The 15482-nt window shown below is 44.8% G+C and overlaps 5 protein-coding genes across 5 annotated transcripts; 2 read left to right on the forward strand and 3 right to left on the reverse strand.

The window, feature by feature from the left end:
• Positions 1-48: 48 nt before the first annotated feature.
• Positions 49-1990, reverse strand: ONS95_011018 (uncharacterized protein; the record flags this gene model as incomplete). Its single annotated transcript, XM_058504612.1, has 5 exons — positions 49-963; positions 1042-1505; positions 1560-1725; positions 1786-1859; positions 1906-1990. The coding sequence occupies 5 exons, from the start codon at positions 1988-1990 to the stop codon at positions 49-51; spliced, it is 1704 nt and encodes a 567-aa protein (XP_058359168.1).
• A 4608-nt stretch (positions 1991-6598) lies between these two features.
• Positions 6599-9317, reverse strand: CCA1 (CCA tRNA nucleotidyltransferase, mitochondrial). The gene is made up of 3 exons (XM_058504613.1): positions 8302-9317; positions 7714-8250; positions 6599-7663 (listed from the first exon to the last, which is right to left on the reverse strand). Exons 1-3 carry the CDS (start codon positions 9263-9265, stop codon positions 7398-7400), a joined length of 1767 nt encoding a protein of 588 aa, XP_058359169.1. The 5' UTR covers positions 9266-9317; the 3' UTR covers positions 6599-7397.
• A 400-nt stretch (positions 9318-9717) lies between these two features.
• On the forward strand, positions 9718-12057 carry ONS95_011020 (uncharacterized protein; the record flags this gene model as incomplete). Its single annotated transcript, XM_058504614.1, has 1 exon — positions 9718-12057. One exon carries the CDS (start codon positions 9718-9720, stop codon positions 12055-12057), a length of 2340 nt encoding a protein of 779 aa, XP_058359170.1.
• Positions 12058-12472: 415 nt separating this feature from the next.
• ONS95_011021 (uncharacterized protein) lies at positions 12473-13978 on the forward strand (the record flags this gene model as incomplete). Its single annotated transcript, XM_058504615.1, has 2 exons — positions 12473-12522; positions 12604-13978. The coding sequence occupies 2 exons, from the start codon at positions 12473-12475 to the stop codon at positions 13976-13978; spliced, it is 1425 nt and encodes a 474-aa protein (XP_058359171.1).
• Positions 13979-14077: 99 nt separating this feature from the next.
• RAD18 (E3 ubiquitin-protein ligase rad18) lies at positions 14078-15428 on the reverse strand (the record flags this gene model as incomplete). Its single annotated transcript, XM_058504616.1, has 2 exons — positions 14078-14874; positions 14924-15428. 2 exons carry the CDS (start codon positions 15426-15428, stop codon positions 14078-14080), a joined length of 1302 nt encoding a protein of 433 aa, XP_058359172.1.
• Between the last annotated feature and the right edge of the window lie 54 nt (positions 15429-15482).

The following is a 15482-nucleotide window of genomic DNA, read 5'->3' on the forward strand; positions in this document are numbered from 1 at the left end:
CTGGACGTAAATCCTCATCATCCACATTCATATCCACATCTCCAAATGTCAAAATCCAAACAAATCTTCAATGCTATCGTCAACATTCACCAATGGCTTCAACTCCTCCCTCAGATCCACACTCCCCTCAACAGCCTTCGCAAATACCCTCCCCATAACTCGCATCTCCCCCTTCACCCTCTCCAGTACCTCACTATCAATATGCGCACCGGCTTTTCCATTTCCATCTCCTTTCAGCTCACCCATCGCCCCCCAGCAAAGAACCAACATCCTCACCCCCTCCCTTCTCCAAAGCTCCTCTCTAAAACGAACCCAACAATGCAACACCATCGCCTGGAACGTCTGCAACGCCACGGTCACATCACTCAACCTCGCCGCAGCGAACGGATCAGTCAGCACAGAGGAGACGATAGGCAGTATGTCTTTGAGGTGTTGAGTAGCGTGGATACCGAGTTTTGGGATCAAGGTAATTAGTTGCGTAAGCAGGATTGAGACAATAGGTGGGTGTTCAGAGGCGTGCAAGTAAGCGGGAAGGATGCATTGACGGAGGACCATGGTTAGGAAGGCTATCTTCGATTCGCCATTTAGTGTGGTTTTGTCCTTGGGCGGCATTGACGATCTCGAGAGGGACGTTGAGGTCGTTGATGAAGGGGGGTTTCTTAATGAGGCTGAAGAAGAAGTGTATTGTACGTCGTATAATGCAAAAAGAGCTGCATACGCTAACGGTAGAATCTCCTGTGATTCTGGCAGTGGTGTTATGGAAGGTAGGTAGAGGGTGATTGGCATTATTGCATCGGAGAATACGGATGCGAGACCGGTTTGTGCTAGCATTATAGGAGGAAGTTTTGGGAGGAGTATTGCGATCAGTGAGAGGCCACGGGTCAGGATGGGGGTACCAGGGGTATCCAAGAGGGTTAGGAGGGGAGGGAGGATGAGGGGCCAGGAGCTTTGAAGGGTTGTTGTCTGACGGGCGCGTTAAAATGGTTCACATCTGCAATGTTGAACTGTGATTATGAAGAATGGTAAGAATAACACACGTACAGAAATTTCTCTGACAGCCCACTCCAACACCGTAACGGCATATACTGTTTCATATAGCCACGGGGTTTTCATCCTCTCCTCATTGAAGTCACGTCGCTTCACCGGTGCAGAGCTGGGCATTGCTTTCCTGCCTGCTGATGTAACAGTTCGTGGTTTCGATGCTGAAAAGAGTGGTCGGATGAATTCCTGTAGTATACCGATGGAGATAAATTCTGGTGCCTGGAGACTACTCTGTATAGGTGGAAGGCCGAGAAGATGCTGTGCCGTGGCGAGAGAAGTGGGTGTACTCCAGCAGTCACGAGGAGATGTGAAGGCTAGGATGGATATGAGGAATTCGCTGAGGGTCGTAATATGTTGTTGTTGTATATTTGGGAGTGTGAGAAGCTTCAAGATACTCTGAAGACCTAGTATGCCCTTTCGGCATGCGGTGTGAATTGCCTTCTGCCGTGACGCGTCTGTACTGTCTTCACAGCATTCAGCTTTGTGCTGAGTACAGTGGAAAAGTTGATAGAATGTACCTTCTGGTATAACATCATGGGTTGCGACGTCACTGCTAGGAAATATGACTTTCGCGACCCATAATAAGAGTTCGGTGGCATAATCTTCATCATCGCCTGTGCGCTGCAGCCTCTGATGCTCCTTCAGGCAGCTGTGGAGAATCATGAGACATGGCAGATCGTTCTCCTATGAACATTGCCGTGAGCATCAATTGAGGAATGGGTAATGTAGATATTTCATGCTCACATCCGCAGCTACTTTTTGTCCATCTCCCAGTAATTCATGACGAAGCTGAGCAAGCGAGTAGCGTTCAGGCAACACTGGACCCATGTCAGATTATGTATAGCAAAAGTCGAGAAGACTTACATTGTGATGGCAGCTCTAGAAGCTCATCCGTCCTATATAGCTGCTTCAGATTGGTTTTCGCAGCTCGGTATGCTGTCGCGAACATGATGGTGTGCTGCTGTTTGTGTAAAGGCGTTGAGGTCTGAATTTCTAGAGCACGCGAGATTGGTCAGAATGGAAGCGAGTTTTCGATGGTCACGTGCGTTCGGTTTTGATTCTTCACCTAGAGTTTAGACAATTCGCATATGTACTGTAGAATGGTCGGGAGGTTACTCATTGAGTTCAAGGAGTCGCTGATAACTTTATACGAAATCAAATCAAAACTAACCTCCGTCTGGTCCGGCTCGTATGAATTTCCAAATGAAAGGTAGCTTTGTTTCGTGATTCGGTGAGGACAGTGTCATTGAATGTGTTTACAAAATATACACTGCAATTAGATGCATTCACTTGGCATTTACATCCTTGCTGAAGGTTACTCCAATCATCTCATTGGCCATGACCAAGATTTAAATGGTTTCGAACTACTGATATGCATTCCTCTGTACCACTCTCACAGCTCCAATCAAAATAGGTTGTGGCTTATTGGTGGTCGCAATATCGACATAAGTAAGATTCAGCACCCAGTATCTATATTAGACTGAACAAAATATGTTCTCTACATCTACTACGATATCCGCTAATAACTCGATTAAACTCCTTGAGTACGCATCTCCCAGTATTGAAGTATACAGTGCCATTATCAACTGACGCATCTCTCGTTTCATGCGTCAAGGTCAACTCAACTTTCATTTAGGTAAGTCACTGTCAGAGAAAGTCACTGAGGTTCCTACTGCTGCAAGGCTGGCCAGAGAAGTTCGGTTTCGAGACATGGTCATGGGATTGTAATCAATGTAGTATTTATTAGACGATACGCTACTTAGCAGAGTGGCCGATCAGTCAGCCGGCTTTTAAGCCAATCAGTCAGCTGGGAAAAAAACGTCAGCTAGTCAGCTCGAATATATTTGTAAGCTAGTCAGCTAGAATATAGCTAGCTTATAAGCTAGCTTATAAGCTAGTCCTTATATTTTTAACGATTTTAGAGTGAGGTTCTAAGCACTTAGTATAGCGATTTAATACTATACTTACTAAAAATAGAAGTCTTAGAGCAGGAAAACTATTTCCGATTAGCTAGATTAGGCGGTCTAGTATAGCAGAATAATTAAAGCTCGTCTTAAGGCTATCTATATTATATAGTAACTCTCTAATTCCATCTGAATTAACGCTGTAAATATATCTTGATCGATTATACCTTTTAATATTAAGAATATAGCCTTAGAGGCTTTTAAATCTCTATCTGCGAGTATTACAAGTACTTTAATCGATCCCTTTACTTATATAATAAGTACAGGTAAAGAACCTTTAGTAAATATAACTTAGCTTCTATTTATAATTAAAGACTGCTACTAACGACCTGAGGTAGTATATAATAATAACTATAACCCTTTTAAGCTATTAAGAGATAATTTGAAAGTAGACTACTCTTTATATTCCTTTAGAGAACTATTGTTTAACGATAGGCTAGTAAACGTGTCACTTTTACCCCGAGGCTTTATTCTTACACTTGTAATAAGTATTTTAAATCGATTGTAGCTCTGGAAAGTTAGCTACACTCTAGTATAACCTAGGAAAAGTAAGAAACACTCTTTTTAAGCGTGTAAACTATATAAGCTATTTCTTTTATCTGTACCCCGAATACTAATAGAGTTAAGTTACTACGATCCTTAATTTACTAAAAATAAGACTATAGTCTTTAATAGTAACTCCCTTAAGAACGTAGTATATTATATAGCTCTAGAGTATTAATTAGACTAAGATAGAGATATCAGAAAGCTTCCTTTAACTATAATTCAACTTATATAAGCCTCTAGTCCTATAGGAGATAGTTATAAGTATATTATACCTTTCCGAGAGCTAGAATTCAGGAACGCCTTTATTAAGTGGGTAGTAATAGATAATATTAAATACCGTAAAGCCTCCTCTAAATACCTTCGTTAAATTATTAAAATTACAAATATTTAAGCTTTTAATATATTACCTACTTCTTATTTAACTTCAGAGATCTAAGTAACTTAGAGATTTAAGTACTTTAAGCTATAGATTATATAAGATGTTATAGAAGCTTAATCGAAAGTCTTTATATCTTTTAATAGCTAGGGATCACTTTAAGATAAGATTAGCGTAGTTGTAGTTATTCTGTATTATATAAATAAAAAAGGAGAAGCAATTATAGTACTAGCTAGCCTACTAGAGCTTCCAGGCTATAGAAAAACTAGTATTAGTAAGCTAGTTCTTTTCTAGCCTCTCCCCTTTACTAATTAAGTATAGACTAAGCCTTTATTATTCTTCCTCTCCTTTAATAATTCGGAATCAATAAATATAACCTTAGTTAGTTTATCCTTAATAACGCGTTGAATAACGATACTACACTCTTAGAGCTTTCAAAATCACTTAATTTTAACCCGAAATAACGCCAGCTTCATTATATAGGCTATATACTTAGTCTTATCGCTGAATAATACCTATTTAGTTAAGATACGTTATCTTTTAAAGCTAAATTCAAGAGGGCTAATCCTAAAGGAAGGAGATAACTTTAGAGGTCTCGCGGAGAGCTTAGAAAGCTTCATAACTTAGTAGTATATATTATAGCCTCTGGAAAGCGTAGTATAGCCTTTAATAGCTTATAAGATAAGTTTAATTAAGGTAAGGCCGCCGGAAAGAGATAGAAAGTTATTTTGAATAGTAGTATACGCTAGAATTCCTTATATTTAATGATTATACGCGCTCTAGCTCTCCGTAAAGCTCTTAATACTTACACTATTAAATTAAGGGTTTTTAAAGATACTCTCGATTAAGAGGTATTTTAAGAAGATTATCTTAATAATAATGAATAGGAGACTCTTTAGCTAATAGCAGAGTACTTAGAACCTCTTTTCTGTCTTACTAAAGACCTTAAAAGTAACTCTAATCGATTCGACCTTATGTTATTATCTTACAAAGCTCTCTAAGAGTTATTACCTCTTTTTAAAGCTTTACTCTCTTACTTTAAGGTTCTAGAGGCTAGCGTGAAGGCAGGTTAATTTAATAGCTACCGAGGTATATAAGAGTCGATTACACTTACTTAGAATAAGATAAAGGAGTTCTATAGTAAAACCGATATCTCTCTTATATAGATAGTAGCTTTAGTTCTTCACCCTCACTAGAAATAGTAGTATTTTAACTAATAATAGACTAGAGATAATATATAATATATAAGGAAAGGGAAGGCGTCTTTACAGAAGCTTTAGGAGATAGAATATAAAGGAGAAGCTGTTATATAAGTAAAGGAAAGAACTCCAGAGCTAGAGCTTCTAAAGCTATATAAAACCAGTTAATTAGAGAGGCTAGTACCTCCTCTTACTAGTATAACCTTTATAGTAAGAACTCTATAACCTTTAAGCCGGAAAGACTAATTAGCCTTATATCTTAAAGAGCCTTTAATAGATTAGCCTCTTTTAGAGTATTAGTGTTTAAAGCAGGTCCAGTGGCTATAGCTTACTAAGATAGCCTTTAATTTTTTATATATACTTACTATAAGCTCTAAGTATAAGCGTGTTTTCTTGTCTTATTCTATATAAACTATACTATATAGTTCGAGGTTATTAGGTTAATTACTATAGTATTAAGAGTGCTTAAAAAACTAGTAAAGAAGGGGGATAGTAGAGCTTATAGTAGTATTTAATACAGTTAATCTTAGGAGGGATATTTAGTATACGTCTATTTTTAGAATCAGCTTTTAAGCAGCTTTTAAGCTCTTCAGTTAAAGCTATTAAGCTGTGATTTATACGTAAGCTAGTCAGCTCAGTAAGTTGCTCAGCTGATGGCTGACTGATTGGCTGATCGGCCACTCTGCTACTTAGCTAAACACGGGGTGACAACTTAGTGCTATTGGAACAACAAATTCCTGGTCAACTGATGACTTCACACATGGCCAATATATGGTTGAGATGCTGTCCCCTTCTGGGAGATACTAGAGGCGTTGAGATCCGTATCACCTCATATTAGATGCCGGTATTGGAGATGACTGTACAAATTTAATTTTGAGCTTCTCTCAAATTAACTCTGGGATTTAATAAGTCTTGCAGCAAACTCTTTCTTGCTGCAGCGTTGAATGCGTGGGCACGCAAAATGTAAACTGGTCCCACCAAGCAGTCAATAATCCTTGTCACAACCTGACGTGTGTAGCAAAAGAAGATAATCTGTACATCTAAGCTTTGCGGCAGCACTTATAGCTGAGATGTATTGTTCTGGGTCCTCTTGGCTGCCAAACCAAGTCAGCCGAGTCTGGCAGCTTGGCCGGTTAATTGCTGCAGCTTTCTATCCATTGTCACTCTGGCAGCAAAATAATTGGTCTTCCATCTATGTTTTTTCCTATTCATAAATACGCAACTGTAGAACTGAAATGTTTTTGGGCGTTCATATTCTACTGGAAACTGGCTGTAAGGGACACTTCCTATTTTCGGCATTTCTTTGTTTTGTTCTGACGGAATCTCTCGCTTACTAGACAGCAATCACTTCAATGCCCAAAACCAACGATGGGATTGCGAGCGACCCTTTCCCGCACCATTTTTTTTTTAGAGATTTTGGTTTGCATCATGTTGCGCTTTCATGAATCAAAACTAACTATGAATTATTTCACCACTGATATTATCTATTTGGTTGTAGCCTGCGAAATGGAAGCCATTAGTTTCGTAGAGTAAGGGTTACTATAATCAATTTCATGGCTTCAGCTTCAAGTCTCCAGAACACTTTCATACATCTCCATCTATGGGATTCGATAACCCTCCCACAGTACGTTCTTTCTCTTCCGTCGAGTGCCAATTGCGAAAGCAATTTCCCTGATTGTAACTATTTCTCTCTACTCCGCATTCATGTAGCGGCAAGTACGTTCAATGTCGAACGGCTCAATACCTTTTGGGATGCCCTATTCGAATTGGGGGGTCCTACGTTGGATGATTCCCAGGTAAGCGAGAATGATTAATGAGAAGGTTGCGATGTTGTCACCCAAACCTGCCATCGCAGAATGAAGGTGAGGAAGCGCATGGCTGGGGAATTGTGTAAGTGGTCAGGTTGATGCCGAGATGAATCTTTAGATTGTTGGGCTTGGTGATGGCAGTAGCTGCATCTTCAACAATAAATATGAAAAGGTGAGTAGACGAGAAACCGAGTAAGGTGATGTGAAAACGATTGCGTACCCTGAGTCAGTACCAAATCAAGGAATCAATGCTGGCCGAAGCAATATGGCGAATGGTGGACTCGGGAGACCCAAGGCGAGGCACGAAGTTTCACCTTGGTACTTGTACGCAGGCTGCTTGATATGCAAATTGCTGCTACGCATTGCTAATTTGGTTTCCATAAAAGCACTAGGAGGAATTTTGCAAACAGTTGTACTGTGGCAGGACCTTTAATGAAGTAGCCTATTCAACCATCACAGGTACTCATGACTTCGGTATCTTCAGCTCCTCACTCCGCTTACGCACTTCCTCAATAGCGTCCTTATAGTCTGTGATACCAGGGTTCCGAAGCTGCCACTCCATGACCACCTCCAGAGCGGGACGCATCCAAACTCCAGGCTTCACACCGCCGAGCTCCTTGGACAACATTTTTCCATCGATAATACTTCGCTCAGCTGGTGCGTCCATTATATCCATAGCTTCCAAGTGATCAACAAATATTTGCCAATCGCTGAACAAATCTTCGAAGGCTACACAAATGTCAAAAAGGAATTCAGTGAGGCGGGGCGGTTGGGCTCACATTTCGAGTCTTTCTTCAATGCCCCAACCATCAGAGCGAACAAAGCCTGGAGCCGCCAATGGCCGCCCTGGGCATCCCATCTACGGATGGTCATGCCCAACTTATCTCGATGGGTGGTGTACTCTACCTTCTGAATGATAGCGTCTTTCAAAGCCGCGATTTCTTCGTGGTGTCTGAATGATCCGGTAACGACATTGTAGATCTTGTTCTCGGCTTTGATTCCTTCTCGTATGACCATGCTGCCAAGTGGTGGAGGCAATTTGCCACCAGATTTTGCGGGTTGAGGAAGTGGCATCTGAGACCAAGGTGTGATGGCTGCTAGGACCCAGCTGATATACTTCGCATCATCTGAGCGGACAAGTGATTGATAAATCGAACCTGGTGTCTCGTTAGATTTCAACTCGTGCAGGCAGTTGTAAGCGATGGCCCAGTTGGCTGTTGTGGGTGCTGAATGTCCTTGCGATGTTGGGTCTGTAAAGATGGTAGAATAGAGACCTAGTCGATCAATTAACTGCAGAGAGCCCATGGGATCATTGCCTGCAAATATGTTAGTACCATGCGGTCGAAAAGATAATCAACACAACTAACCTTTCAGCATTTTCTCCAATTCAACGCCAACCCGTTCCCTACTGATCTTCAATTTCAGAGCTTCCATAACAGCTGGGTCGCTCATGGAAGCTTCGGAAGCAGGATCGATACTGAAACCCAATCGACTTGCAAAGCGAATCAACCTCAGTACACGCAGAGGATCGTCCGTGAAGGTAGTTTTTGGTTCGAGAGGGGTCCGGATCCGACGAGCGGCAAGGTCCTCAATACCTGATGTGAAGTCTTCAACCAAGTCAGTGCGTAAATTGTAGAAAAGTGCATTGATCGTAGCATCCCGTCTCAACGCATCTTCCTCTGCAGTACCAAATTCCATTTGAGGGTTTCGGCTGTCGTCAGAATATGTCTCCTTCCGGAGATTGACGAAATCAACATCAAATCCAAAAATCTTCGTGGTGGCCGTCTCAAGATGCTTTGACTTTTCAGGGTTTGCCAGAATCTTGTGTAGATTTCCAAGATCTTTGGCCTCTAAAGCATGTTTTTTCAAGTTCTCCTCGTTCTTGAGGTATTCCTGCATCTTGGTACTGAAGGCATAGCCGGTCATAGCATTGATGGCGGTGTCAATATCATGACTGGGAATTTCAAGAAGCTTATCCCGAACCCATCCTCCCGCGAATCGAAGCTCGATCTTCTCTTTGATCTCCTTGGACTCGTCAATATATCGAGCTACGTCGAGTAGGAGTTCCCTTAATCGACTCTCTTGTGCAGTAAGTTTGATCTGCGTAGTAGCCATCTTGCCTCGAAGTCTCTTCAACTGCGGATACTCCTTGATCTCAGTTTGTTTTCGTTTCATGTGAGAGTATGAAGAAATTGCTCGGGTTGAGATGGTTGAAAGTGTGACTCGACAAAATCCGGGGCAAAAGGAAATGACATAAGTTGCTCGCCGAAGACTCATCAGCTTGACCCGGGTCCGGTAAACTAAGAATTGGTGTCGTAAACTCTTATTCATCACGGAATCTGTTTGCAGCAGTTCCGTATATGTCAATCGCTCGATGTTGCTGGGAGAGGGAAAAATTGTAGCGAGGTCTCAAGAAATATACAGTCACGTGAAGATAAAGCACCTTCAGATGATGGTTGTCTCGAAATATGTCTCCATCTAGCATCTTGCGCCACCAGCTCTAAACGATGGACGGCCAAAGGAACACCGCGAGGAACACTGTGTAGAGCCCGTTCCAACCCAAATCTCATGTCGACTACAGCAATTGTGAAGCGCACCAAGTTCTACCAGGTACAATCTTGACGAACAAAGTGCGACAAGTCTGGACTCGCTCCACTGCTTACAGTCTGCTTCCTCTCCGTTGCTCGGTTTCAATCTACGCGCATGTTGCTGCGCAGGCTCTCGGCCTCTGAGCGACAAAAGGAAACCTCTCTACCCCCTTACGAAGTTCTGCGCTGATCTTCATGACACCTCTCAATCATGCCTCGCCCTTCGAGCCTCCGGAACCACCTCCAGGAACCGCCTCCCTAAGATTGCCAAAGATCAGGGCTTCCACCGATACTTTGACGTCTTCCGCATCTACCCTACCATACCGAGCTTCAAATGGCTCTGTCTCCTCTCTATTCGCCTCCACGTCGACGCCTTCAGGCTCTCGGTCTGTGTCTCCGAGCGGCCTTGGAACCCCTTCACGAATGTCAGGCTCTGTCTTTGGCGGGACACCGGGGGAGGGCCCTGAGCTAGCAGGGGCAGACAGACCGGAAGATCCTCGTAATCTTATCCTCCAGGCTTTTGTGCCCCATATAGCGGTTCATACTTCCTCGGATACACAAGAATTGGTGAAGGACAAAGGCTTTGAAGGTGGGTTGTGGGAATTACTGCGGCCGTTTGGAGAACGAGTACAGGGGAAGGTTACGGTGCGGGACAGCATAGGTGCGGGAAAATCATGGGAAGATTTTGCTGTACGATTTGTTCAGTTAGGAGATGGGCATGAGGTTTCTGAAGGAGTGTCAGGGTCTCGTAGAAGTGGAGATGGGAAGGTTCCAATATCGAATGGGAACAAGTCAATACCGTCGTCTATTGTAGCCCAGCGAGCCAGAACTGGAGGGGATATTGTTCCCATTGAGACTCTGGTTGATCGACACTTGACGCATGCGGAGGAATATCCGAATATGGATGGGGACGATTACTTGACATATAAAGACTCCCACCTGAGGGGCTCCGACGTGCCTTCGCCATTCTATACTTTATACCTCCGAAGACTGTTATCTGGGATCCCTTTGGCGCCTCACGAGACCTTTGCTCACCCAGTGGCATGTGTTATTGCAATCAGTTCGAGAAACACAAGCCCCATCGAGACGCTTCGTAAGCTGTATGATGAGTCGAGCTACGGGGAGAAACGACTGCCTTTATGGGTAAACAACGAGTACTTGAGGTATTATGTTCTCGTACATGACGAGGAGCGAGACGACATTACGAAATCCATCACTCTATTTGAGCAAATGAAGCGTCATTTTGGTCTTCATTGCCATCTTCTGAGGCTGAGGAGTACACAGTGTGTGTCATCGGACGATGACAGCGTCAAACTTCCTCGCTGTGAGTGGCTATCAGCTTCAGAAGAGATGGCTGTCATCCGAGCTCGAGAATTGGAAGAGGAGGTGGAAGACCCGCACCCATTCATCTTTGAGTCTGATACCACTGCCATCAGAACGTTCATTCGAGAAATGGTTACTCAATCTATTGTCCCTTCAATGGAAAGATGTGTGGCTACCTGGAATGACCAGGTCGCTTCTCGACGGCGAGGTCTTAGCGGTCGCATTACCAATATTACCAAAAAATGGTCTGTTTTTGGAGGAAGCTCTCGGGCATCCTCGAGTGGATCAACCTCGAGCGGTGGTAGCGGCAACTACGACTCATTACAGGGCTTCTACCGACCTGACACACCTGAAGCTATCATGCGGAAACTGGCTGACTATGCTTTCATGCTTCGAGATTGGAAGCTCGCACAGTCAACTTATGACCTGCTGCGATCTGATTTTAATAATGATAACGCATGGAAATATCACGCTGCTGCGAATGAGATGACAGCAATCAGCACGCTGATGAATGCACAATCAATGAGCTCGAAGATCAGGTCGGAAACCATAGACAAGTGGTTGGAAGCTTCTCAATACTCCTACATCACCAGGTGCGGAGCGCCTTATGGTGCACTGCGATCCGTAGCATTGGTTATGGAGCTGCTCAGATTGCGAGGTGGCTCGGCAACAGAGGATGCAGCCAATTGGGGCCAACGATTGCTAGATTTGAGAGTGGTTGGTGTTGTCGGCGATGCTTTGGTCAGAGAACGTGTCGCGGCATGCTATGCTTCAAAGCATGGCTCCGGGTCCGGGATGTGGGGAGCCAGGCTGAGAAAATCTGCCTGGTGGAGCATTCGAGCAGCGGATGCATGGTTGACTCTCGGTAAACCTCAGCAATCAAAACAACGTCTGGACGATGCCATTGCAAAATACTCATCTATGGCAAACAAAGACAATATCTCGAACTTTGCTGCGGCGAGTGATTTTATACAGTCTCTACAGAGAGAAATCCAGTTGGCACTGTACCCTGAATCTGGCATTGAAGGGCCCGGTGTGGAGGACCTGATCGACACGTCAATAGAAGAAAGTCAGGCCTTCACTTCACGTCCACATCGAAGGAGTCTGATGGGTGCAGCACCACCAATGGCGAGTCTCGAATCGGCTCCTCTCCATGGAGATCTATTAGAAGAAGGTGAGGGTGAGGCACCGAAACCTGACCAATTTGAGTGAACGTGAGAGACTCGAGTGCTTATCTGTGCGCATCTTGAGCGGTGATAGGTTTGGTGGAGCATTGGGTTGGCGTCGGGTGTTAGAATGGACTAGGCGTGTACACATATGCTTGGATTTATAGAGCATACTTCTCTACGGAGATACAAAGGAGAAACGAATACTTTGATTTTGATTTGGCCCCATATTCACCATGACGTTTACATGGGTAGCAAGTGGCATATCTACCTAGGTAGGTACCTAGGTAATGAAACACATATCACGTGCCATGTTTATCGCGATAAGAAACCAATGACGGTGGAGCGAGGCAACATGGAAATCAACAAAAGAACTTACCTAGGTAGGCACCTCCCCACGACACGCGATAAATCTTCGCCGACAAGCCAGAGCGCAGGAAAGCAAATGATCATTTCCCATAATGAGTGAGCTCCTCGCCTACCTCTTTAAAAACGAATCTCAATTTCGCAAGTATGCAGTTCGCCTGCCCCTCAATCCTCGTTCTCGAACCTGGCGGGAAGCCACACAACATCTAGCTAATGCAAATAACAGGACGCGCCTGGAAGACCTTTATTCAGATTTTGGCAAAAGCCGTAGCATAAACCCCGATGGCTATCAGGCAAATATAACAGCATGGCTTCAAGCCCTCTCACACGCCACGCTTGCGGGGCACATGCCCTCTACTTCTTCCTCCCCAGATCTACTTTCTATAACAATATCTACCGACCTGGTCTACGCGCTGGAAACGCGGGAATGGGGCGTCCCTTCTGCGCTTGGAACAGTGGTTCGAGAGGGTTTGAAGACAAGGCAGTGGATTGACGTGCAGGAGTTCGCGCTGGCGCGAGAGAGCATTTATCAGAAAGGCTGGGCGCTACCGGTGCCCAGTATTGGAGATGTGCTGGGTTGGGGCTTGAGACAGTTGGGCTTCGGAGGTGGCGAAGAGAAGTTGGTCAAGGGACAGGTGGTTGTTTTGGAGAACCTTGAATGGGTGGGGAAGGAGGTTGTGAAAAGGACAGACGGTGTCAGGGGCAGAGTGGAGAGGATATTTTCGCGAGACGCGTTCAGAGAGACCTATGGAGATGTAACAGGAAAGGAAAATATGTTGTCGGAAGCAGATATGGAACTCCTGCTGAAGTTTTTAGAGAGGGATAAGGCTGTTCTATCATATGACGGGCAGACGGTAAAGCTGAAAGCCTCCAACGAGAAGATGCCTGGCCCTATCACTGCGGAAGATGCGACCATTGCATCGCTGAAGACTCTGATCAAAGATTTGGAAGTTCAGACGAAGGTTCTTGCGAAGAAAGTGGATGAGTTGGCAGCTACGGCGAAGGATGCTGTAACTCACAATAATAGAGTGTCAGCTCTAGCAGCTCTTCGCTCCAAGAAATTGGCAGAGACAACACTCACGAAACGGCACGCTACACTTGCACAACTAGAAGAAGTATTCTCGACAATCGAACAGGCAGCCGACCAAGTCGAGCTGGTGAGAGTTATGGAAGCCAGTACCAGTGTTCTGGCAGGCCTGAACAAAGAGGTCGGTGGCGTCGAGAGGGTGGATGATGTCGTAGATCAGCTACGAGAACAGATGTCACAAGTGGATGAGGTTGGCAATGTCATTACGGAGGTTGGTCACGTCAATGCTGCTGATGACGAGGAGGTTGATGGCGAGCTGGAGGCTATGGAGAGAGATGAGCGGGAGAAGAGAGTAAGGAAGGAGGAAATGGAGAAGGAACAGAAAGAGAAACGGGAAGCTGCGGAGACGAAGAAGAGGTTAGATGCTTTGGAGATTTCTGAACGTGAAACGAAAGAGGCGGCAGCAAGGAAGCAAGCCGAAGGTCCCAAGAAGGCAGAGGAAACAAGCTCTGAAAGAGAGATCGAGGGGGAGTTGAAGCGGCTTTCATTAGATGCCGAGAAAGCCCTCGCGTAGATTATGGTAATCACTTGTGGGCATAGTACATCACGCATTGCACATTTTGCAAGGAGTTGGGGCTTGGGAGTTTTGATAGATAGCATTGTCAATAGCAAGTTATGGTTGTACTGTCCCAACTGCCGGTAAATCAGGCGGACTGCTCGATTCTTTATCCACTATCATCAGATTGTTTACAAACTGTGACGGAGGTTTTGGTGGAGATTTGACAAATCGGCCACTCTCCTCGGAAGACCTCCGCTGCAAGCCGCTCTGATTCACGGGTGGCATTTGATCGTGAAGTCCTTCTCTGTTCGCTCTTGTCTCATCGTCCTCTTTTGAGATTCTTGGAGAATTGGATGCTTCAGACGTCGGAGGCTTGACAGCTGCTTTCTTCCGAGCATTCGCTATTAGCTTGCGAAAAGAATCATCATGCGTACTTGAATATGCCTTCCCATCAAAGTCCTTGTCTTTGACTTGTCCAGAGCTCTGTCCATACGTCGATGTCTGAGCCCTTCCACCTTGCGTCCTCTCCCAAATTTCCAGTTCTCTCTTCAACTCGGCCTTCGTCCTAGGCTTCCTTGCGTCACAGTTTGCGTTCCAAAGAGTAATCCACTCCGTGTATCGTCTCTCCATCAGAGGCTTATTCCCTGCAGCAGAAATCCCCATTTCACCAAGCTTCTTACGCAAAGCCGCCTCCTTCATCATGGAGAAGTTGATCTGCGCCAATCTTTCTGGCCGCTTGGGAGCATCATATATGGTCAAGGTATTTTGGGCAGACTCTTTATTGGATATCCGGCCCATGGCTTTAGGTTTGGTTATTCGTGGCTCGTCCGCGCAGTCTCGGTCCAAATGTGAGTTGATAATGGCTTCCTTGACTTGTTTCGAGCACACTGGGCATCTGACATAGCCATACTCTGATAAAGGTTATTTAGTGATCGTAGTATATTGTATATAGGTTCTTACCAGGAACGAAATCCTCGTCGTCGTCATCAGAGTCTTCAATAACTTGTTGAGGCGTAGGCTGTAATCTCCTGCTCGATGTCCGGGTTCCAGCGGACCTTGTTCTCTTCCTCGGCGCATCCTCGTCATCCAGCTCCGCCTCTTTCCTGTCTCTCTTCGATGAAGGGCTTCCCGGTACTTCCAGAGGCCTCCTAGCATGCTCCAAAACTTCTGGTCTTGCTTTTATGAACGCCTCCACCAAATCCTGCATAGCACCATTAAACCTCAACTTTAACTCCTGATCCTGCGTCCGACATGCAGGACACTTCCCATCGTTATTGAGACATCTTCGTATGCATAGAGAGCAGAAAGTGTGCGAGCAAGACGTGATCATAGGCGTGGTGTAGAAGTCCTTACAGACCTGGCAGCGCAAGGCTGAATCAACACCAGCAAGAGCACGTAGTGGCGTCTCGAGCCAGTCTGTTGAATCCGTGATTTCGAACGCGTCGTCCTTGGAGACTTTGTTCATGGTGAAGATCTGCAGGTGATGCTTGCCAGATGATTCTTCCCAGTTCGATTTGTC

The sequence above is a fragment of the Cadophora gregata genome, assembly GCF_030347475.1.
Source record: "Cadophora gregata isolate MNR1 chromosome Unknown scaffold_5, whole genome shotgun sequence".
NCBI classification, from domain to species: Eukaryota; Fungi; Ascomycota; class Leotiomycetes; order Helotiales; family Ploettnerulaceae; genus Cadophora; species Cadophora gregata.

Coding starts and splice junctions, on each gene's coding strand:
- CCA1 (XM_058504613.1), bottom strand. CDS start 9,265: ATGAATAAGAGTTTACGACACCAATTCTTAGTTTACCGGACCCGGGTC. Junction 8,251..8,301: donor ATTGGAGAAAATGCTGAAAG/GTTAGTTGTGTT, acceptor ACATATTTGCAG/GCAATGATCCCATGGGCTCT. Junction 7,664..7,713: donor ATTGAAGAAAGACTCGAAAT/GTGAGCCCAACC, acceptor ACATTTGTGTAG/CCTTCGAAGATTTGTTCAGC.